Source organism: Ammodytes marinus (assembly GCF_949987685.1).
Source record: "Ammodytes marinus genome assembly, chromosome: 8".
Classification (NCBI taxonomy): Eukaryota; Metazoa; Chordata; class Actinopteri; order Uranoscopiformes; family Ammodytidae; genus Ammodytes; species Ammodytes marinus.
Window position 1 is genome coordinate 9898890 of NC_137212.1, and position 24602 is coordinate 9923491.

The following is a 24602-nucleotide window of genomic DNA, read 5'->3' on the forward strand; positions in this document are numbered from 1 at the left end:
CTCAGTGTTGTCATGGAGATATGACCTATACATACAGACTAAAATGGTTTTGTGGACCAGGCTGTAAATAGGTTTAATAAGACTTTGAAAACGGCCTGTCTAACAAGTGAGTCAAAGAAAAATTGCTCAGTCTTGGTACCACCCCAGTGGCCCTTCCAGTCTACTACAGTTTTGGTCACTTCCTTATTGGATGCTGGTAAAAATCGCTGAGGTTGGGGCTTGGTGTGGACAGAGAATGCTGAGCGCGCTCAGATGAGAGGAAGAGTTTCCCGAAAATCTACATGTTTTTTTGTGCTGTGATTCGTGTCAGGTTGCTCCATAGGAGTCATTAATGAGACATTAAGACCAGAAAAGTAGTATAATAGGAGATATTTAAGAGTGAGTGTGAGTGAATTTGGGTGCATTGGCGTCACAGGGTGGGCATATATGTGTTGCCTCTTGTTCACTTGTATCTTCTCACTTAATGTTTATGCACCACAGTTTCTTGGTATGATATATGAAATCTCTGATAATCAGATTGCTAAAATCTTAATGATGTTAGTGGAGAAGGTCTAGGCAGCCTGCCTTTAGTACAGTATACACACTGAAAAGAATCCCAAAAGAAAGCAAGAAATTGTATTTGTCTAAGCATGTAAGCTTACTTTTTGTTCACCATTTCACAATGCAAGGTTCCGCTATTGGTCCAACAATTTCAGACATAAAGAAAAATACAATTATGCAACACTACACATGTCAGTGGTGGCTCAAAAGTATGTATCATTCATAAGTGGCATAAAGCAATTTTTTTTTTTATATTTGACATGATCAGAAAAAAGATGAGGTACATGAACTTTAGTTTGTTTGTTGGTGTATATTGACTCAAATATCTGAGGCAAACCCTTGAAGCAATTTGCACTCACTCCTGAGTTCTCTGACAAACACATTATGTTTGAATGGCCCTTGAAATGACCCTCGTCTTCAAGTGGAGTGTGGTCTGGTGTATCTGTGTTTTGGGGAATTTAGATAAGTGGTATCAGTACTCCACTTAGGCGGCTGTGGCAAAGTGGGTAGGGCAGTCTTCCACTGGGTAGAAGGGGTGGTAGCTCGATCCCCTGTCTCTCCGGGAAAGACACTGAACCCGGAATTGATCCCGATAGTTAGCATGCACCTTGCGCAGTAGTAGCTGCTGCTATCGGTGTGTGTGTGTGTGTGTGTGTGTGTGTGTGTGTGTGAATGGGTGAATTTGTACAACTTAAACAATGTAAAGTGCTTTGGGTCTGTGTAAAAACCAGGGAAAAGCACTATATAAAGTGGAGTCTATTTACCACCAGTGCTGGGCACTGAACATCTGTCGTCTTCCTCTCTCTCTCTCTCTCTCTCCTCAGGTACATCTGTTGAAGGACCAGCTGAGTGCAGAGGCCACGGCACGGCTAGAGGCCCAGGCTCGGGTCCACCAGCTGCTGCTTCAGAACAAAGACCTGCTTCAGCACATCTCCCTGCTGGTTAATCAGATCCAGGAGCTGGAGACCAAGATGATTGGACCAAACTCCAGTGAGTGGATCATCACACAAGACATCATTCACACACACTGTTTGCTGGAGTTTATTTTCCACAAATGCATGTTGCTGACATGTACAGTAAAAGTACATCTCGAAAAAAAAAAACAGGTTAGCACTACCGACAAAACCAGTGAGTGTATGGCCTGGCAGTTTCTTTAAATTGATGTGGCCAAACCATCCTAATTCATTCATAGTTCAATTCTTTAACGAGAAAAACTCAGAAAGGATTTGCATCTATATTTGGAAGTCATTTAATTAAGGGGTGGGATGATGGTTAAAGACTGATGAGCGATGTACTTATTGTTTGCCATTTGTCACGGCTGTATGTAATGAGATGCAGCTCCACATTAATGTAATGGCCACAGCAGGAAGAGCATGCATGGCGGGATCATAATTAAAGTTAATTTATGATGAATTTCCTTAACTCACCCCCAACCTTGTGTCTTTTTAAGAGGAGCAAGCCACCCACTGACAGAACAGACCGCAGGCAGAGTGTACTGTAGAACCATACAGGCCTATCTAAATGGAAATCCCGACATTAAAGCTAGAGTATCAGTATGAGACTGGATCCTTTCACCTATCTGTTTATCATGCACCACACACCTATCGTTTCTATTTTATTTTTTTTTTTCAAAATGCCCTCTGTCGTCTCCGCCACTCTCCCCACAGCGTTACACATTGTTTGGCCTGTTCATCAGCTATTCAGGTGGACAGTCTTCTCTCTGCACCATCACAGCTCAGGCTGCCCTTCACTTGTCCCCCTGCGAGAAACAATTTTTTTATTTTTATCTTTTCAGCAAACAATTCACAATCTCATTTGGGAAGGTGTGTTTTCTCATTGCCACCTTTGCATACTGTTCGTTGTATAGTACCCTCAGTTCCTAAAAGGTCAGGAAAACAGTTCAATGGAGACACATTTTAAATGAAGATGACATTGTTTATTTTTTTACATGAGACGAGGTGAGGATACAATGCATTAGGTTGGAGCATAATTATTTGCTCGACGGCTAGAAAGCCTGCTAAAGGAGTTCTCTGCTGGAAATATCTGTTTTCTTTTTTCCAACTCTCACTTCTCTGTGGGATGTGAAACGTTAACTACACCCCATGGGATAACCCCTTGAATCACTACAGCTGCACTTGATTTCAAGGATGACCCAAAGTCATGGCAAAAGGCTATGTTCACAAATAAATGGATTCTAGTTATAAAGAGCTTTTATCCAAATTGCTTTCAAATTTCAGAAGCAATTCGGGGTTCAGTGTCTTGCATGAGAAAACACCTTGAAAGTCTCGGACGGATGTAGTAGACGTGCACATTTATTTATTCTACAAAATGAATGTTCCCTGGTGGGAAATATTATATGGTTGGATGGATATGGTCTCGTTTGTACTTAGACAAAATGATACCCTCAAAAAAGATATAAACATAATATAACAGCCTACTAAACTTCAGTAAGCCAGCAAACACACGGTAGTAGTTACAGGTTGCTGCACTCAGGGCAACTTGGGTGAGAAAAACAAAGCCCTTTAAAATATTACTGTAATTTAAATAGAGACGGTCTGTTGGCGCAGAGGTGATGCCAACACATGGACGTCCAGCAACAAAAAAGATGAATCTAGCTTCGGCTGCAGCGCAATGCAAAATCTTCCTGGAAGCATTTAAAATGTTAACCTTGTAATTGTCTTACAGAAAGACAAAATAGTTTGCCAATAGAAAATCCTATCTCTAACTGGAGTTCCTGGATCAACTTTAGATTTGTTTTAGCTTTTGTCCATCAAGAAGGAGCAAAAGACAAACTTTTCATATGACATGCTTACAAGGGGTTAGCATTTGAAACTGGAAATAGGGAGCATTCCTTAAATCTCTGTCTCCCTTTTTTTCTTTATAACTTCAGGTCTGTTTTCTTATACATAGGGAGCAAAACATGTGTTACTGAGTCGATGATGTAATGCTTTGAAATATATATTTTTTTCTTTCCCAATGCAAAAACGTAGTGATTTATTGGTAACTAAATGATTGATTTTTACTAGAATATTCAAGGAGCAGTAATATGCTATCCATCACAATTCAGAATCTATACTGTACGCATTATTATTCCCCCATGAATCAGCAGGAGGTGGGGGAGCAGATGCATTTAAATCAGGGCAGAAGGGACTCTCTGGCCCTCTTCTCATTCATCATACTCTATCGTTGCGTATATCTCACTGAGGATCCTGTTTGTTTGTTTGTTGTTGTTTAGTTTCTCATTGTTGTATGTTTTAGTTTGTGTGTATTTTTTCACAACAATTGACTAAATAAATAAAAATGTCCTACCTCGTCTCCTCTTTTCCTCTTCAGTGGGATCTCAGGACAGTTTGCTGGAGATCACCTTCCGGTCGACGGTTCCCTCTGTGATGTGCGACCCCACCACGCCCAAACCCGAGCTGTCTGCGCTGGACCTGCCGTCGCTGGGCAACGCCGACGGGACCAACGGCAGCAGCAACGCCTTCTCGCCCTCCAACGGGACCCTGGGAAGCGTGCTAGGTAGGGAACAGTGTCTTCTCAAACTGGAGTGTTTCCGTTTCATGCCGGGGCCTCCTCCTCCTCCTCTTTCTCGACTCCCCCCCTCGCCCCCCACTCCCATCAGGCGCGACAACGGGCCGGAGGAGGGCGGCGGTCTGGAGGTGTCCCCGGGCACCGCCGACCGGCTGTTGTCCCTCGACCTCGTCAAACCTCCGGCCTGCCTGGAGTTTGGCAGGTTCCGCGAGTCGGGCATCGCCTCAGAGTACGAGTCCAACACGGACAGCAGCGATGACAATGAGGATGACGAGCAGGGGGGGGAGGACGACGATGGGGAAGGCATGGAGATCTTTGGCTGGGGGACGGACATGGAGACACTGAGGCTGCTCAATGTCCTCAACAGACAGGGAACTCCCGACTGTCTGGGAGACGAAATATCAGTGTAACGCTTTGTCTGACCTGCTCTCCTAACTGAAGAATCCTGTTGAGTTGAAAACCCAATAGTCCTTCACCTTGTTTTTGTCCATTCCCTTCAAACTATAGGATTAACCATGTAGTGAACTAGCCTCTGTCCGACGTGCACAATTATGTATGCAAGGCTCACACCGATATGTTTGGTGTGATATACTTGCAGTTACATATAATATAAGAGAGAGGGAAGACTCCTATTGATAAATGGATGAACATAAATCCACTGTAAGTGGTGAAGAGAATTTGAGTAGCCTGGATCTGGTCCAACTACATGTCATGGTCTTGGTTGGCTATCATAGGGTTCCCGAACATATCAGTCACTCAGACGTTCATAATGTTATCTGGAAAAATAATATACAGATGTTCTGCAACTAGTGGCCAAATTCCATTAGTGACATTACCTTATTTAATGATTTATTGTACTGAATAAGTTGCTATACAAACGTATAACATATTGCAAATATATTTTCTTTGTTAAATTATTTATTTACTATTATTAACAGTGTTTAAAGTACCAAGACGGTCAGACAGTCCTTGATCAGGACTACAGCTTGAGTTAATTGATTTAGTTTCAACTGGAGCCAAAAACACTGATCCATTAGGTAGAGAGCTCTATGAATGTACAGAGGCACCAGAAACAATGAAGGTTTGAGTCCAAGCCGTCACAGTCAAAGAGGCAGCGCATATGTTTGTAATTGTCACATTAGTTGTCTGTTCCCCCTTTTGAATATGCAGGTTTTTTTAGAGTCAATTTCACGTGAACAAAGCGAGATTATAAATTCTTCACACTTTAGAGATTCCAGCTTCACTTTAGGTATCACCCTATTGGTCAAAGCATTAATACACGTCTTCAAGAGAGACAACTGCGTGAATCTAATCTCCAATCTATATGCATACTCACGCTTATACACCTTTTACTTAAAAGCTGTTTCCTTGTTTCCTTCCTGTTTCTCTTGCCTCTTTTTCTTGATTACACGTTATACACCCACCCACTCACTCACACACGTTTTAATTTGAGATTTATCAGGAAACAACACTTTGTCACGGAGATATCTCGATGTAGCATGAACATCCCACCAGAAGCTAAGGTTAGTTCCGGAGCAAGCTTTAAGTTTGTCACTGTCGCCCTTGCAGCAACAAGATAACAGGGGTTTGGGCCTTCAGAGACCGATGAGCTCTTCTTGTCTTTGCTGGAGTGAAAAGTGACTCTTCCAATGAGCAAAGATAAACATTTCAGCCAAATCTTGGGAGGAACTGTTTAACTGTCTCTATGTTTGGAGAAGTAACGTCCTTTCTTGCTTGGCTCAAAATTAGTCATATACTATTTTTAGACAAAAAAACCTGTATGTAACTTTTTTTTTCTACTTTATCCCAGAGAATAGCCCCGTCCTTGACTTCTGCAAGCAGCCCTCTTTTATTTTGTCTCCTCACAATTGTTTGACTTGGTAGCCGTAGCATGTGTGCACTTGTCCTCAAATTTCCTAATTTTTTTATGTAAAACCAGGATTAGTTGGACCTCGAGGGACGCCGTTTGTTTCTGTTATTCATCCCTTAAAACAAAAAAAACTCTTCCACTTGTGCCAGAAACAGCAGCCCACAGATGACAGCCCCGAAGTGGTCTCGTTTTTGTTGAAACCCAGCTCTGTGTATGGCCTCCAAGCACAATGCAGAATTAAAGTGTTCATTTTGTTCCAACAAAAAAAGCCACAGTGTTTTTTCTATGTACTGTTTCCCCAGTTTATCACAGCACTTTTGTCAAACTCAATTCAGACGAGGCCAGAATTTGGCAATGGTTGATGTTTTCAGAGATTTAAAATGGAACTATGGGCCAATTCTCAATGTGCTCACTATCTCTTTCAAAGAGTTTTAGTACAGGATCAAACTAATCTAGTGAGCGTCCAGAAAACTGACGTTGTTAGCCACTATGGGTGATAGTGTATTAAAGGATAATAGAGATTCAATCTGATACGCTATGTTCCTCTGAGAGACTGTTTGAAAGTGTATACTAACTTTGCCTAATCATAGCTGGAAAGTTTGTTGGAGCATGTGTGGTTCTTTCAAAATAATCAGACCATAGTATTTAGTCCCAAATTGATGTTTTCTTGGGTCCAAAATGTCGACTTCCTGTGAAATGAACCTGTAAGAAAAACCTACCTCACACTTTGATTTTAACCACTATCTTACTGTGGCCATCAGGAAAAGTTGTTTAGTTTCCCCTGAAGTAATCACTGTTTCTTTTAACTTTGCAAAAAAACAGATCCGGCATTTAGACAGATGTCTTCTCCACTTCTTCATTTATTCTGATCATCTGTATTTTCTTTCTCTCTTATTTGCTTAATCCTATAACATTTTTTATAAGAGAATACAAGTTTAGCCATAAACTTTATAAAAATATATATTTTTTTGCACCAATTCAAGGTACAGCGATTCAAGGGGAAGGTACTGCTCGCCTTTGGGCCAAAAGATAAGAAAAGAGCTCATTTCTATAAGATTTGAATAACTGTTATTAATATCTTTCGCCTTTCTCCATGGCATCTCTAAATTGGACCTGTGAACTATAAAAATGCAAATGAAATCATGTTCCTGCAGCTGAAGCCATCAATGTGTCCCATAATATAATTTAAAATGTTATGAAACAGTCCTTGAAATCGTCCAAAAATATATATTCAAACCTGTTACAATAAATCAACACTTAAACACATCTTCACACTGCTATTGCAATAATTAAAAAAAAGGTGTCCCCAACTTGTGATTTAATAATCGTAATTAATCAAAGAGTGTATTACATTGTCAGGTAGAGAAATTGCTTTAATATAAGGCTCTCCCATTTTTTAGTTTCCGTATAGAAAGAGGTTAACTGGAAGCCTGGAGACAAGGGCATGTCTGGAGGGAGACCAGTCATTTTGAAAGTTATAATGAGAAGATGATTTACATTTGAATTACTCATATCCTCCCTCGTGTGCTCTCGACCTCACAAATGTGACCATTTGAAACAGAGTTACGCAGAGAGAAAGTCTGTGTAGTCTGACAAGGTCCAGTGGCTACAAATCACTCGTTCTTCCTTCCTGAGTTTGGTAAATGGTAAATGGACTTGACTTATATAGCGCTTTCTAGCCAATTTTCTCAGCCCCAAAGCGCTTTACATATCTTACCACATTCACCCATTCATACGCACACTCATACACCGATGGTAGAAGCTGCCATGCAAGGCGCTCTCTGAACCATCGGGAGCAATTTGGGGTTCAGTGTCTTGCTCAGGGACACTTCGACATGTGGCAGGGAGACGGGGGATCGAACCTCCGACCCTGCACTCCAGAGGCGATCTCCCTACCCACTTCGCCACTGCCGCCCTAGGTAGTTTGAGCAAGTTTGTCATCCATCAAGTAAAGAATCATTTCCATCAACACATACTTAGATATTTCAACAATTTCTTTCAAGGTGTGACAAGGTTTTTTTTTTATGTTTGCCCCTGTAAGGACATTATCAAAACTGAAGAAATAAGACAGAGTACACGCACAAACACATAATTAGTATTTACTTAAAGCTAATGCCATGTCTTAACTTGCATTTCTTTACGCTACATTTCTTTTCTCTGTCTTCACTTTTCCTCTTCTCTAGCCCCTAGAGGAAATACTCCAGCTGTCTTTTCATCTATATTTCTCTCACACGTTTGACCTGAACCTTATTGTTTGTCATCTGTTAAACCCGGGTCTTCCTCCGACCTCTTCAATATGCCAGACATGGTGTATTTTCTAAACAGTCTCTTGTTGCTACTCGGCCTTTTGCCTTGACAGAGGCTGTGTGGGTCAGTCCCTGTGGTGCAGAAGCAGCTTTTCAGAAAGATTTTCAGAATATGAATCGTCTGTTCTGTGGTCTGTAGTGAGATCACATGCAGAAGGGATCTGTTGTTTATTTGTGTGGCAGGTTCAGTGAAGTTTAAAAGTTTGAACTAATCTTTACAATGTTATGTAGTTGTTGATTCAACCTGGATTGAATTCATAGGATACACACACACATTCTGGCAAGCTGAAGATGTGTGTGTGTGTGTGTATGTGGGGCTTATATGCGAATGTGAGATTAGTTATAGTCATCTACCATAACTTAGACAGCTGGGGCAGTTGGCACCATGCATATCCCATAATATGATTTTAGCTGCATCCAAAACAAACCCCATGGTTCGCATATTTGTAGTGCTGGGCTGTAGTGAGCAAGGTAACCTGTGTAGCTTATTGAACTCATTGGGTGAAAGTTGCTCTCCTACACTTTCATTATTAATTTTGAGCATCATTGAGCTTGACTGTATGTATTAAAAATTAACAAACAAGAAAAAACATAAAAGTAAGATGCAACTTGTAAAGTATTATTACCGAAGGGGCTACTGTGGGATCGCTATGCCTCTCAAGTTTTAATGGTCAAAATCCCAAGTATACGCAGTCGGACACAAGCAGCAAACACCTCTGATTTAACTGCTTTTCACTTTTTGATTCATCAGGAAAATACCATATGGCAACAACACAGCTTTTCAGCCATTAAATTGGCTCCCAACCACCAATTAGACTAGAGCTTCTCCAGAGAGCCTCATTTAAATAAATAATCCTAGTCATACAAGGGCACTCTTGTTTTCCTTGTTACTGGAACCTTTGGCCCATACATTTATCTTGTTTCTCTTCCCTTTGCTCCAGTCTCTCTCACTCTGTGGTTTCACTATAGGTGTTAATGAATTGTCTGATGGGGCTTTGGGTTGTTGCCGTCCGAGGGGCCACGTTTCCCACCAAGCAGAGCAGGCTTTGGTGACTTGTATCGATTTCCCCGTCACAGACGCGTTGTTTGAAACTGGGGTTAACTGCGGCGACAGCAAGGGAGCACCACAAATCAATACGCCTCATTACAAGCTCAGCCTGTCACCTGCAGGGACACATTTAAATACACACATACACAAACCGATACCAAGCTAAGAACTGCTTCACCTTGATTCAAAAAATTATATATTACATTACCGACAATGGCCTAATACTCCCAGATATTGTAAAGTGGTAGCTATCAGGATATAAATAGTACTGTACGGCCAGTTATATTATAATTGGCATTTAAAAAAATAATAATCAACGTTATGTGTACAGCACCTTTCATACAAGAAATGCAGTTGTAAGTGCTTAACAATAAGGACATTGCATGTGTGCTTGATATTAAAATAGACATAAGGCTGCAGCTTATCAATATCTATGGTTTTAGAATAAGATATGTGTGTCATTTTTGCTTGTCCACTTAATTTGTTCAAGCGTTCACAGATAAAATAAACAGCCACAGAGTATTTAGTGTGCTCAGGAGGAGTTAGCTGAGCTTGTTTTGTTCATGTGAAGTCGTGCTGACAGAAACATGGCCGCTGCACTTAGTGGGTCACATACTGTATATAAACAAACACAACGGACTATCACAGTGCTGAAATTAATGACCAGAGGATAAGGGGGAGTAAAGGACTTCTAAAGTCAAGTGATTAATCTTCTGAGCTCAACACTGATGATCAGAGCCAAACAGGACTCCACCCAAACAGCTAAGATTCAGACCAGTAATACTGTAAACAAACGATTGCTGTCTGCAGCTGAGTTATGAGTCGCTATGTGTTAATCTGTGTGTTTTAATCGGGATTCTCTCTCTTATCAGACATACATTTCTCAGCTGTCAGTGTACTTTAAATAACTGTAACAATTAGCTGATTAATCAACAGTGCAGAGACAATTGACCAATTGTGTCATGTTTTAATAGTAAGCCTTCATTTGAAGCTATAAACACATTTTATGGCCATTTTAGTTTTTTTCCAGACATTTTACAGACTAACAATTAATAGTTCACTCAAAATAAATGACTGATTTTGAATAGAAACAATCCTTACTTGCAGCCCATGGGCTCTTTAACTTTGTATGTCTGTCACGTGTAAGCATAGAAGACTATTGTGTATACTACCGGTTGCTGCCCTCCTACAGAATTCTATTCACAATCACTGACTGCATTATCCCATCAAGCCATTGGATTTCAACTGGCGGCCTTCCACTCACAGGTCAAACCTGTTGGGTGCCGCCGCAAAGTCAGTTTCGATTTCCTTTTGGAGGCGTTTTTCTCGCAATTGTCTCACCGTTGGCGTTCATACAAACATGCATAGATCATGTTCATTCTAGCTTCCGTGCTGCACATCGACATCTGGGTGTGGTGGCGACTTGCTTTGATGTTCCCAGGATGCAAAGCTACAGGCTATGCTGAGCGACATGGTGTTTAAACTAAAACATGTGAAGCTCCAGATGTAAAAAGGATGGGGAATGGTTTCACAGCTGAAGGCCCGTCTCCGCCCATGTGTCTGTCAAGCCCGTCTGTCTTTTCCAATGTCTTGCATTTTGTGTTTCTTAACGAACGCGTACTGTACCCTGACAAAAGCAAGCTGACGAATGAGACACATTTTGAATTTAAAGTGGAGGTGGGTGTTGCAACCTTGAAAAGAACAAATCCCACTGAGGCAAACATGAACTGAAGAGGAAAGACAAGACGCCTTTGATCATTTTAAGCTTCAAGTCAGTAATATTTAACTTGTTTTAGTGTTTGATGTGTCGTATCAAGATTCACGATGAATCTCACCCAGACATGGAGACACGGCGCTCCCCTCCTGTTTCGTAACAGACACAGCCAAATAGTCTCGAAAAAACACAGGAAACACAGTGTTTCTCCCTTGTAAGGCCCCTTTATGTCTTTCATTAACTGCCTTCTTGCAATATGTTAAAAAATCTGTGGACAAATAATACACCCCTCAACAAACAGCACTTGTATGTAGTCAGATTCATTATGGTTTGAGCTGGATCCCTTATGAACTGAAGGGAAATCTTAATATTATTATTTCACACAATGATATTCAAGATATTCGTTTTCTTACAAAATGTGTGTGTGTGTGTGTGTGTGTGTGTGTGTGTGTGTGTGTGTGTGTGTGTGTGTGTGTGTGTGTGTGTGTGTGTGTGTGTGTGTGTGTGTGTGTGTGTGTGTGTGTGTGTGTGTGTGTGTGTGTGTGTGTGTGTCTCGGTACTGTTTAGACAGTTTACCCATGCAAAAAGCCAAGCAGACCTGCGAGTCAAGCCTTATCATGCAGCATCAATCCTCACTGATGCTCTGGTGGCAGAATAAGAGCAAAAATGGAGAGAGTAGGCCACTGTAGCAGCAGATTTTCAATAATCGCACATCACTTACTTTTGGCTATGATAGTGTCCCTAAATCCTAAACATAACGTTAACCTTAACCCCTTAATGTAACCCTTACCCAACCCTTGCTCAATTCAATCCCAGTTCCAACTCTAAAATTCTGAATTCTGCCTTAGGAAAGGAAACAGGACTGGAAAACATGATTTCACTTTTTGTCAAGCATCCAAAAGCACAAAGAGAATGTGAAATGGAGTGAAGGCAGTAACCCGGAGCACTGGGCGACAGGCTTGTTATTTCCCTCCTGGATTCTTTCCCTTGTATTCATTGCTACATCTGTTCCCTCTGCCTCTCAGACACTCACACTCTCCGGGGAGCCTCTGTGGGTCAGACAGACAGTGATGTGGCAAAATGTGCTGAATGAATTATTGATCCCATGACTTTGAAAAGGAGGAGACTGAATGCACTCACACATGGCTGGCTACAACCTGTTGCTTTTGTCTTCCCAAATGTTCAAAGCAGGCAGTATAACGTATACATGTGGTTGTTTTTATAGCTCTGTACATTATGACATCTTCTGAGAACATTTATTAAAGGTGTCAAATATTGTTTGCTTAATATCAGATATGATGTCTGCAAAGTCCACAACTCCCAGTGCTGTAGCTCAGTTGCAGTGTTTGATGTATCTTGAGTATAGTTTTCTGATGGAGTTTTGTAATTAACTGCCTAGACTTTGTCAATAATTTTGCAGAATGCTTACGAACAAGCGCCAGCAAGTGGAGTGATCTCTTGCCCTGTGGCTGTGGGTTGTTACATGCATGGTGGTAAGAGGAAGCATGTCATTACTGTCACAGTGTAGAAAGTTACAGAGAACAAGTTTATCCATCTGAGAAGAAACTGATTATGTGTTCCCTTTAATTAGAACAGAACGTGTGCCGTGGCTGCAATGCATTGTGGTCTTTTGAGGCCACAGTAAGTAAAGAGGTTGGAACAGCATCTAAGCATTATTTTATGATAGTTCCACTCTTGTGTGTCTTTATTTTGAAATGTAGAGCAAGACACTGAGTCTGAGAAGTATGTCAATAAAACGGACAATTTACTATGGATGCTTTTTTTGCGTCAAAGAGTTTCTGCAATGGAAATGTCTAGCTGGGATTCAGTTTGCATAAAAAGTAGATTCAAAAATGCAAAGTACGTCTCATCATGGCTATGTTGGTCAGTAAATCTACCACTTTGATCCAGTATTTTAGCAACTACTGGATACATTTCCCTCTGGTATTTCTTGCTGACCTGGTAGGAAAAACTTGATCACAAATGGCTCCATCCACAATCACCACTGTGTCCTGTCGGTCTTTGGCTGTGTCCTTATCTAACCCTGCATGACTGCCTTTATCATGAGACATACTGGTGTCTACGAAGATACTCTGTCTGCTCTATCAAGAGTTTGTGGAGAAAAACATCATACAATTCAATCTTATGTTTAATAACCAATTGTTTGCACACAACAACAACAAAAAAATATATCTAACCATAACCATAGACAGAAACAATAGACTGCTTTAAAAGTGAATTTGTAACGTTTGAGTGGAGCTGCTTAAGTGCCAGTATAACTTGAAAAATGGTGCTTCCCATTTATTATTCCATGTAACACATTTTACACTTCATTTAATATTCAACAAGTAAGTACTTAGGAAAGAAAATATGATTTTTTTTGTCAACCTTACTGCCTCTGTTCGTAAATCTGTCTGTCTGTGTGTTTGTTTGTCTGGCTGCCTCTCTGCCTGTCTGTCAGTCCGTCTGTTGTGAAGATCATTTGATGGCAACAGACCTAGGTGTGCTGCAGTCATTGCTCTTCTGCTCAACAGTCAGGTCAGGTTGTCTTGTCTCCACCTTTGAAGAAAAAAAATGTAATCAGTGGAGATTATGTGGGATTAACCATTGCATGGTCTTATTTCCTTAACAGAGCGTCATTCGTGTTCGCTATTAGTGCTGCATTTTAGGGTTGCCCATTCAGATGCTTGTTTTTTCATCAGTATTAGCTTCACTCATCAAAGGCTTGATTTGCGGAAAGGTTACTTGAGGTGGAGAGAGGCAGAAAAGGTAGAATAAGAGAAAGATGAGGAGGAGGAGAAGGACAGGTGTGTTTTGTTAATGGGGCTTCTGTTTTCCCTCCAGACTCTCAAGGGTCAGACTTGGAGGCTCAGAATGTCACGACAAGATACGGGCTGACTGATGGTTCGGGGATGGAATTCAAAGTATGCCGTTCTCTGTTTATGATGAAGTCGAGCCTGTTGAAGAAGAGAATAGCAGGGCAGGTCGACCATGACACAATAGGAAGAAGGGTCAGCTTTGGAGATGGAGCCTGAGTCATCTTGGGAGTGTTTTGGTTTGCTGCTGTGCTGTGGGCTCCTCCTGACCCACCAGCGAGTGCTGGACAGAAAGAACATTTGATTTGCTTATCAAGATTTCAAGGTTATTTTTTTCAATATAGCATGTTTGATTGATTTAAAAAGGTTTTACCATCCAAACATATGAACACACATACTGAAACACACATCCTTGAATAGGACATGTGCATAGCCTGCAAAGTACTGTTGTTTTCTTCAGAGAAGGATGAGCAGATTCAAGTTCGGTTAAAGTTTTAGTAGTTGCCATGGTTTTCCTTTGGCTGCAACTGTAGGTAGGAGGTCACTCGCAGCTACAGCAAACTGTGTGTGTGTTTTTCCTCTCTTGGAACGCCTGTCGAATGTGACCCATGGGCGCCGGGGCTAAATCAACAATTTCACCTCAAATTTGGAAGATCATGGCAATTTCCAACCTACAATTGGGATTGTGACTCCCCTAATATACATTAATATTACATTTGATCCTTTATTAAATTGGAAAGTAAAGGGATGATGTGAAATGCCACATGTCCGTCAGAGTTATGTCAGACTAAATCAGAAATTGCATCCATTAGTTCAGTCCTGCACACACTCCCTCGTCAGTCTGAGATAGACCCCCACAAGTGCCAACCTACTTTAATAATTCTATTATAATGAACACTCAATCCAGGTAAAAAATTGATGTGCAGCTCCAACTTTTTTGTGTGTGTGTGTGTGTGTGTGTGTGTGTGTGTGTGTGTGTGTGTGTGTGTGTGTGTGTGTGTGTGTGTGTGTGTGTGTGTGTGTGTGTGTGTGTGTGTGTGTGTGTGTGTGTGTGTGTGTGTGTGTGTGTGTGTTTCAAGGTATTCTTCTTCCCTGCTTTCAAACCTCAGTCATGATTGGCCTAACTTACACTAATACTATTCCTCACAGACAAACACACACACACACACACACACATCAAGCCACACATGCATATCTTAATGTAGCCAAGTGAGGATTTTTAATTTAGTATGTCATCAGTGATAATGACCCTGTCTGTCTTGCCTGAGTAAAGCTGTGTTTGTGTCTTTGTGAGTGAGTGTTTCAGGTCACTCATCCTCTCAGCCCGACACTCTGTTGCACCAGAGCATCAATACGCTCTGCTGTTTATGGTCAATCCATTCAGTGCTTCAAAGACCAAATGAAATGAGGCGAAACTTTGATTAGAAATGTAAAATGAATACTGCAAAAATTTAATTATCCCTATACCAGGATAGGACAAAAATTGGAATGTTCTTTATTATTTTGGCAGACAAGCAACAGACTTTCCTCTAGGATTTGCTTAAAAGGTTTCATTTGTATTTATGTATCATGTATTTAGCCAGTAAGATACAGGCTGTCATCTTCGTCCTGGTCAAATGTTGAGCTTGAATTTCAACTCAAGGTCCAATTAAGAAGATTGTTAAAATGATGATGATCGTTTAAAAAAAAAAGCTAAACAAAGCTAAAAGTTAGGCACTTTTGATCGGTGATGCCAAAGCAGAGCCGAGCTAATAACCTCAAGCTGGCTGCCTGGTCCATGTTGAGTCACAGAGGCACTTGAGAGAGCTGATTTGGCCAATTAAGAGTTCCACATGATAAAAACTGAAATCATAATTACATCATGCTCCATCATTTTTCCTCATTAAGATAGAGAAAGTCTGTGAAAATTGACCCTGCAGGGAAAATGATTGATTATCGTTAAGTAAAAAATAAAGGAGTGAGAGTAGTCTGTAAGTCTGCATCGAAGTACAGAATGTTAGGAGTAATTACACATTGATTGAACACCAAAGAGTGTGTATAGCTACGATACAATTGAGTCTCACTATAGGTTTTTGAACTGGGTACCATAGATACAAAGCATGTTGGAACATTAACATGTGTGTTAGAGTAGCAGCAGATGAGGATTTTTATAACTGCATGAACATTCTGTGTGTGTATTTGTTTCTTATCTGACTCTTGTTTGTATGATGCTGCTAATCTGCAGGGGCTCCTGAAGACAGACAGAGAGAAAGAAATCCGTGTTTCAGTGTTAATGAACAATTGTTCTTGCAGATGGAATCCTTCAGGCGTTTTTCTAATTAAAAGGCATCATAACACACACACACACACACAGATACACACGGAAACACACAGTAATATGCCAGTGTAACACAGTCCTCCAGAACTTAGCTTGTATATTCACTTTGATTACAGACTGCATAAGATATGTGAGACCAAGATACAGTATGGCGTAAAAACGAAAACACACAGGCATGACACACATTGTTTTAGATTCAGTGGGATTTACATATTCTTTGGATGTAGGATGTCTCTGATGTCCACGTACCCACTTGGAAATCATAGAAAAATATGCAACGAGGTGTCAGGGAATTTCCATTCGGTATTCTTTTAATGGTAATAATTTGAGAAAATGCATGCAAAGAAACAGATAGGGCTCATGTTGTAGCCATACAGTTTATGTAACAACAAAGTAACAATTGTAACTTCCTTGATAATAGGACTGCATTTGGTGTAACGTCTCAAACTAGGACACAGTTAGTGATTTTAATGACCTTTCTACAGGTTGAAACTTCCTTTCATTCATAGTGACTGCTTAGTTTAAAACAGATTTTGTGACAGCCTATCTGAAATATGCACTGGACCGTTTGATTTAATTGAAATATGATGTCTGCTAGAGTGTGGGCTGATTTAACAATTGCTTCTCAAATGTAATAATTTGGAGGACATCAATTAAATGTTTGCCCAAATTAGGTTTTGAGTTGCGATGCAGATACGCTACAGGGGAATCTCAGCAGCATCTGTGAAACAGTGAGTGAGTGAGCATCCTGTCGGGAGGAAACGGGACTCGCTAACGTAACATCTCTCAATCTGTGGCTGTTGAAATAGCATTATCTCTAGAGAGACGTTGTAGTGTCTTCATTTATGATTCAACCATTGAGAAATGGAGAAAAAAAATCCATTCATTAGGCACTTCTAGACGGAGATGCATATGGCCTAAGTTTAAGTTTGGATTTAATGAGATTAATCTTTCATCCTTGTTGTTGAGATGTCTGTCCTTGGTGACGAAAGCAACCTGGAATGGACAATGAACTTCAATTATTTAATGAGATAATATTATTGTACCTAAACCCTCCTTGTGCCTTTTGTGTTAACCTGAAAAACATAATTCTCTTTGATAGCGTTGTTGTTTCACATATCCCAGCAGTTTCACAGCTCTTACCACTTATCCAGTGTGGTCGGACTTTGAATAAATTCCCTGAACACACTAAGAATATGCCAATTACTGCATACAACCAAGCTCGATAAAAGCCTTTGTGAATAATTTCACTTTCAATTAAAATAAGTTACCTCAAGGTAACAGTATTTGTAGGATCTTTCTTTTCTCTAGATGCTATGTATTGTATTTTGAAATTAAACATGAATTGGAAAAGATATGTATTTGATGAAAGCACTCACTTGTTCTGCAAGGCAATGAACAATCTTGGCACATTTGTGGTTTATTATAGTCAGCAAATTTGAACCAAGAAACGTCCGGTACCCAAGTTATGAATGAATACCATAAGACCCCAACACCCCCAGTTTGAATTGGGAATTTCCTGCATGTCAACCTCCTCTCTGTCTTGAAGTGTCTTCCTACCATGTCATGTTTGTATCTCTACCATCAATTTCAAATGAAGGCACAATGCCATACAAAAAATAGATATCTTTAAAAGTACTGTACTAACTGTAGCACTAACTTTATCCCCTCCCTCCCTGCATAACTAGCTGTAACTTCAATATCCCTCGTGCTACTTTGGATTTCACTAATGGTATGCATCTTTTTCAGTGCATGTGACTGACGGACGAGGTGACCTCTAGTCACTGTGGGTATCCTGGCATTTGCAAGCAGCACTTAATGCAGCAGCCTTTGAGAAATCACCAAAATTTGCATTAATTTAGAGTATAGAGGAGCTGTGAGAGCAAGCAGTCTAAAGCTTGCTAAAGCTGGCTCAGGGACAGTCCAACAGAGAGATGATCCTAAATAGTGATGATAAATCACATCTGTGGGTAAATGAGCCAGACTGAGACGCCTGGGCTCATTTCCAAGCAGCAGGTTTCACCTTTTCTGCAGCACGGCTGTTACTGTAAGACAAGTCGAGAAAAAAGCAGCGAAAGATTAAAATCTTTTGAATTTAACATGCATTTTCCAGGGCACATTGTGAGGCATGTTGCACTAACATCTTCTCTTTCTGGTACCCTTCATGAAGCCATCCAGTGGGGTTACCATAGGCCTACTACAAAGTCCATCCATTACCTCGCAATTAGGAGTCGAAGTGGAAGGAATATGTGGCCTTGTTATCTAGAGGGATCAATAAGGATGTTTTATAGCCTGTGCAATTTGTCAATATTGATAGTGAAATCACTCGATGACCTTTATATGAGGTCAGTACACCATCAAGGACCTTGACAGACTAAACATTGAACAGAGCATGTAAATTAAATGTTTCGTGTATCTCATTATGCGGAAAGCGGAAGCAGTTACACAGTCACAATAACTTTTTACAATCTTGTGTTCATTTTGTTCTGTTCTATATAATAATAGTGAGTTATCCAAGGTGGCAAACTTATAGCTGCTTCATTGTATTAAAACCATAGACTAAAACCTATGCAGTGTTTTCTCTCTGATAAGCCTTCAAACTCATACATTATTGTAACTGGACTTCTCAATCCTATTTCATCTTGCCATCCCACTGATGCAATCCTTTGAATTAAATAAGTGTGGTGCAGTTTATCAGCTACCACACAGAAACACAATTTACTATATAATTACATTTATCAAAAGATCGCCTGAGGGTTCACTTTGCTGGAGTGATTAATTTCATATTTAACTCCCAGAAATGGGTGCCTGCATGCTGTGAAGTACATGTAAGGCTTTCTCTCTGTTCTTCTCCCATCTCTCTTGTTATCTCCTTGAAGTTATACTCCACATGCCCTCTCTGTATCATGTTGATTCATAATATTGGATCACGTTTCCACCGGCCTCTGGCTAATGTGTTCTTGTAGATCTCTCGATCAGGGTGAGTAAGTGGAATGCTTTTGTGTGCAAAGTGAAGCCAAGGTTAGGTGTTTCAAATGCTTTTTCCTCTCCATCTGATTCCAAATGGTGTTATGTTCCCTCCATTTATCTGGCCAAGTCACTGCACCCCTCAGATAGTATGTACGTATGATCTATCTCTTACCCATTACCTCCCCAGACTTGTTCTGTTGTAGAAGTCATGAATAAGCATCATTCCTGTAAGCCGAGACAGCTCAATAAACTGCATCTTTAGGGGTAAAATGATCTGAAATCTGATATGTCTATGTCTCATTAAATGCCTTCCGAGAAACATTTCTCTCCGAGAGGTAAGATCTTCCGTCTTAAGTGGATTGAAAAACAACATGAGCTCCCCCTTTTTTATGTTTGGCTGTTTCCTGATCCTGCATTTTGGTCCATTCCTGCTTCATTCAGCAAATGATGTGCATGTGTCAGGTGTTGTATTCTGCATTATTCCGTGATCATTGCATCGGCATTAGTACACTGCCATCTGGCCCTCATACTGTATGTTGTATGCATACTCATGAAATAACCCTTGGATCTTTCTGTGATGCAACATCAGTGTGTTTTGGTGGAAAGCTGCAGACTGACACAGGAGCAACATGACGTGGTTACTTAAAGGAATGCTCCACTGAAATTACACCTTTGGATTATCAAGAACTTGCTGTTTGGCGTGAGAGGTGCAGACCCTGAAACAGATAGATTGCTTCTTTGTAGCTTTAGACAGCTTGGATTCACAGTTACAGTTACAATGGATTCCAACTGAGAGCAATTTCCCCTAGAAAAACTGCTGAAGACACTACTGCCAGCAGAGCTTCATAGATATAACAAGTGTCAAGACGGGAGTAGAGTTGTCAGCAATGTTGTGCGGAGACCAGTCAACAGCTCTCCTTCCCTCAGTGGAGTATTCCTTTTGGTTCCCTGTAAAACCGTGTTTATGCATCCCATTCTGAAAGCAAACATCCCATTTGTGTTGTCTTCAGCTTGAAGGGGCCGCAGCTATGTGCAGTTAGAAAAGCAAATACATCTACACCTTCTGTTAAATCCTACACATCCTGCTCTGTATTCATATATCTATGTCTCTCGTTCTTTCTCCTGTCTACTCTCTTTTTCCCAGTTGATCAAAGTATGTTTGAGAACTCCGTCGCCCAGCAACAGAGTCCTCAGATCTCCAGGCCGGGCCAGCCCTCGACCCGACGCTCCCCAGCATCAGCCAATCCTAACCTGGGCTCCAGCTCCGTGGATTCTCCGTCCTCCGGAGGCCAACAGAGGCTTAAGAATGCCATTAATCTGGGAAAGGCTGTCGGCGCAAAGGTTAGCACAGCACAAGCATTCATTCTGCAGGTCCACATGTAATTATATTTCTCCCAACTATTGATGTTTGGATTTCCTTTCTTTCTTTCTTTCCGATTCTTTCTGTTTTTCTTTCAAACTTTTTCTTTCTTTCTGTCAGGTAAATGACTTGTTGAGAAGAAAGGAGTCGAGCCACCTCGGCGACATTGGGGTCACTGAGGTGAACAAGAACGTTGGTGCCGTGTGGAGCTGTATGGAGCAACTCAACCAGACCACTGGAAACAGGTACACACACACACACACTCACACACACACACACACACACACACACACACACACACACACACACACACACACCTGTATGTCCTTTCTATTTGTGTTATGTGGAAAGTACTTCTACATGGTCAGTCTTAGCCTCCACTACACTTTATCAATATCTTATCAGTTATTCATTCCAATTCATTTGCAGATCTGTCTGAAAAGTTGCTGGTTGGATTCCACATGCTGACTCAGAGAGTTTGGTTTTCCTTCCACCTCTCTGATTAAATTAATTCATTTTTTGGTGCTTTTTAATGAAAGTTTTTTTTTATGAATATGTAAAAATCCCATCAAGTTTTCAAGGCTTCACTTTCGTTTTAATGATTAAACCACTGAAAGACATCATCTTTCTCTGAAATGTGCTTCTGAATGAATAATGACACATCTGAGGCAATCAAAAGTCTGAGAGTGGATTTTTCACTTTCTTCTGTAGATAAAATAGAAATGCCTTTTTTTAAAGTTTGCACTCATCACCTGCTCACAAACACTCACTCGTCGGTGTGTGTCTGTATTTACTGATGTGTTAGCAGCAGCATCGATCTGTTATCTCTGGAAGAAGTCATTTTCCAACAGCTTTCGTCTCCAGTTAATGGAATGTGAATAAATTCAACAGTGATGAGCTGTAAAGAGTTTGCCAGACAACAAACTGATCCAGACGGTTAGAGCGGAGTGTAATAACTGCGTAAAGAATAACCAATGCCTATCAAGGTAACTGATTTACAAAAAGTAAGAGATTTGGCTACATTGATCAAACTCAAATCTTTCCTTTTCCTAAGTGTCTCTCTCTCTCAGGTTCCTTGAAAAGGTAACCTTTCTGTGTGTCCGTGTTTACAACTGACTGCGCTCGAATATCGTAACATTTATGATGTTCCAACGCGCCTTGATACTAATTTTATACACTGACAGTAAATTTAGAAGAGAAGTCAACACAAGTTGAGAAATGCATTCAAATGGCCCCTAATGCTTCCTTGGTGAAGGTAAAACTGTCACTGAGGCTGGGTGCTTTGTGGTCCCATACAGCATAATTTAATATATACATTTTTACGGTGGTGACACTGACCCAGGAACTGAGGTAAACATACTTAACCAACGCCATTATAGAGAAAGTGGCTACCTAAAAAGGTATCCAGTGCATGGCTGTCAATGGTTACTACTGTTAATAGGATTTATTTTAACAACACTCATTTGTTAGGTGTATGGAGCTGAATCGAAATCTATCGAATAAGCTGTAAATATCAGTGGAAGAAGTGTATCTGTATTGGTTTTGTTACGGATCATGGAATGTGTATCTAGGTACATAATATCTAATTGTCATAGAGGGAGAGATACACGGCCCAACTCTACACATATAAAATGAGCTGAAAAGATGATTTTCCCTAGAACACTTTCACAGCAGTGCTTATTGAACTGATTTGTCTCTGTGTGCATCCCTGTCAGCTCCACCGGCGGTAATAATAAGCTCTCTCATATAACCCAGCGATGTAGTTACCGTAGTAGTTTTTTTTTCATTGCAGGTAACAGCTTGTGGAATGAGTGTGTTTTGGTAAAAACATATAGTGCACAATGATGAGCCAATAGAGTGAGAGTTGTCCTCTCCGCTCTCCTCCACATCCACACACACACACACACACACACACACACACACACACACACACACACACACCATCACTTACAGCAACACACTTATAAATGGTAATTGGCCTGACACATTCAATGCTCTTTTACCTGTACTATAATTGTGAATGGCTCCAATTTAGTCTAATTTAAGTACACAATACACCAACTGTTTCTAATGGACTGTTTAGTCATAATTTGGAAATCCTTTTTGACATGTTTACTAAAAGAGACATCAGTTCTGACAATGCCAGTGTTAAAAAGACTTTAATATTTTTGATAACTCATCCTGAAAATAAAACCTCACATTTAACGGCAGCATGTGCACCAGGACCAAAACTAAATTCAAATCAAATTCAAATTCAAAAACGTTATTGTCTATCACATATAGTCACAGAAAATGGCCTCCAGTGTGTGGCTCAAACAACATGAAAAACACCATGAGACTCACATAAAATCACACTAACAGTTCAAGTGTGCAAGTGCGCAATAGCAACCGAGTGAGTGAGTGAGTGAGAGAAGATAATACTGTATAACACATACATATTTAGCTAACCCATTAGTAACTATGGGTCACTAATGGCGTTTTCTCTTTAATTAATTCGCTCTGTGTCTCTCCCCCTGTTCACCTCCTTTCTCCATTCATCACCCTTCACTTTTTTTTTCTTCTATTCCTCCAGTCACATCTCCTCCTTCGACTCCTTCCCTCGGCTGGACCCCCCTCCGCCCTCGGGGAAGAAGCGTCTGCCTCGGGCGCTGAAGACCACCCAGGACATGATGATCTCCTCTGACCCCGTGGTCTCCTCTCTCCCGGACACGGCCGACTCTCCCCCTGACAAGGCTCCTCTCCTCATCACAGAGCAGCTGAGGACCAGTGAGGAGCAGCTGCAGGCCCAGAAGGACCAAGATGGAGGCTCAGGGGAGATCCAGATGCTTTCGGGCCCCGAGGCGGAGAAGAAAACCACCGCTGATGATTGGGAGAGCAACGGCAAGGCGGACGGAGTGCTACGTAGTGAAGAAAATGATGTGGAAAATGGCCGCACTGAAGAAAGTGGGGAGGAGGAGGAGGAGGAGGAGCGTCAGCCCCAGCTCAAGCTATCTGTACCAGACCTCATCAACAAAGATCCCAAACCCTGCGACGTCTGGCAGAAGGCACCGATGCCCGAGTCTCGACTGGCCTCCACCCCGTGCAAGGGGAAACTGGCCTGCCGCATCAGCCTGGGCGAGGAGGTCCTCCTGGGAAACGGCGCCCACCCCTGTGGTAAAGGCACAGGGCTCGGCTCCGAAGACTCAGAGCACCACCCGGACCTGCTGTCCTTTGAGTAGATAAACCACTTCAGTAAAAAGTCACAAAAAGTATGATTTTTTTTTAAGAGACTAAGACTGCAGATCAAATATTCACTGCCACTTTTTTTTAGATAAATGACTCGACTCGTCCTGCTCCTGGGTTCGCTCACGTGCGGGAAAGGGAACAAGTGCTTCCAGAAGAAAAAAACAGGACCGGGAGCCGGATCAGCTGCTTTTTATTAAAAAAAAATCAGATATGTGGATGACTTCAAAGGTCATGCTGGTGCAACCTGTGGTCAGTCAGACACCAATGTCCCGCTTATGATATGAACACAAACACAACACCAGCACTGGATGATGAATACAAGTAGCAAGAGATAAAAGCGGCTGGAGGTGGAGGTGTGTTATGGGGCAACATTTCAACTAGAGGACACTATAGAAGGATTAGGGAATATCATTGTATTACTTGTGTTTTGCCTCACAGGTCTGCTGTAGGAACACAATAATACCAGATCCTTTGAAAATGAATGTAAGAAGTCTAATGAAATATCCCTTTAGATGAGCTGCAAATGTAAAACGTGTTAGTGAACTACTCTTGAGCTTAGAAATAACTTCATAATGATATATTATCTTTACTGATTGCTCATCAGCATTAAGTTGTATTAATTTCACATTTTTACATTTTTAAAACGCCATCTAAAATCTGTTTCATGACGGTCAAATCGTAAGTCCATATTATACTAAAGCTGCTACAACAAAACCAATTACAAACTGAAACTAACAAGCTATGAAGCAATATAATTTAGATTTCATTATATAAGAATAATTACATTTAAGCAACAGTGTCATCGTATTTCCAGCAGGGACATTTAAAAAGAAAAATAATAATTTTAAAAACGAAAAGCAGACTCAGGATGTGTTGAAAGAAAGGAGAGACAGAGGATGAAGGAA

The 24602-nt window shown here is 40.9% G+C and overlaps 1 protein-coding gene across 1 annotated transcript in view; it reads left to right on the forward strand.

Annotated features, from left to right (window-relative positions):
- The window catches only part of LOC307254658 (carboxyl-terminal PDZ ligand of neuronal nitric oxide synthase protein-like), a 147668-nt gene extending 123066 nt beyond the window's left edge, over positions 1 to 24602 (forward strand). The window contains exons 9-13 of the mRNA XM_080033125.1: positions 1365 to 1530; positions 3874 to 4059; positions 20257 to 20453; positions 20593 to 20717; positions 23045 to 24602. Coding sequence (XP_079889251.1) covers positions 1365 to 1530; positions 3874 to 4059; positions 20257 to 20453; positions 20593 to 20717; positions 23045 to 23690 — 1320 coding nt within the window. The 3' untranslated portion in view covers positions 23691 to 24602. The remainder of the gene's footprint in view (positions 1 to 1364; positions 1531 to 3873; positions 4060 to 20256; positions 20454 to 20592; positions 20718 to 23044) is intronic.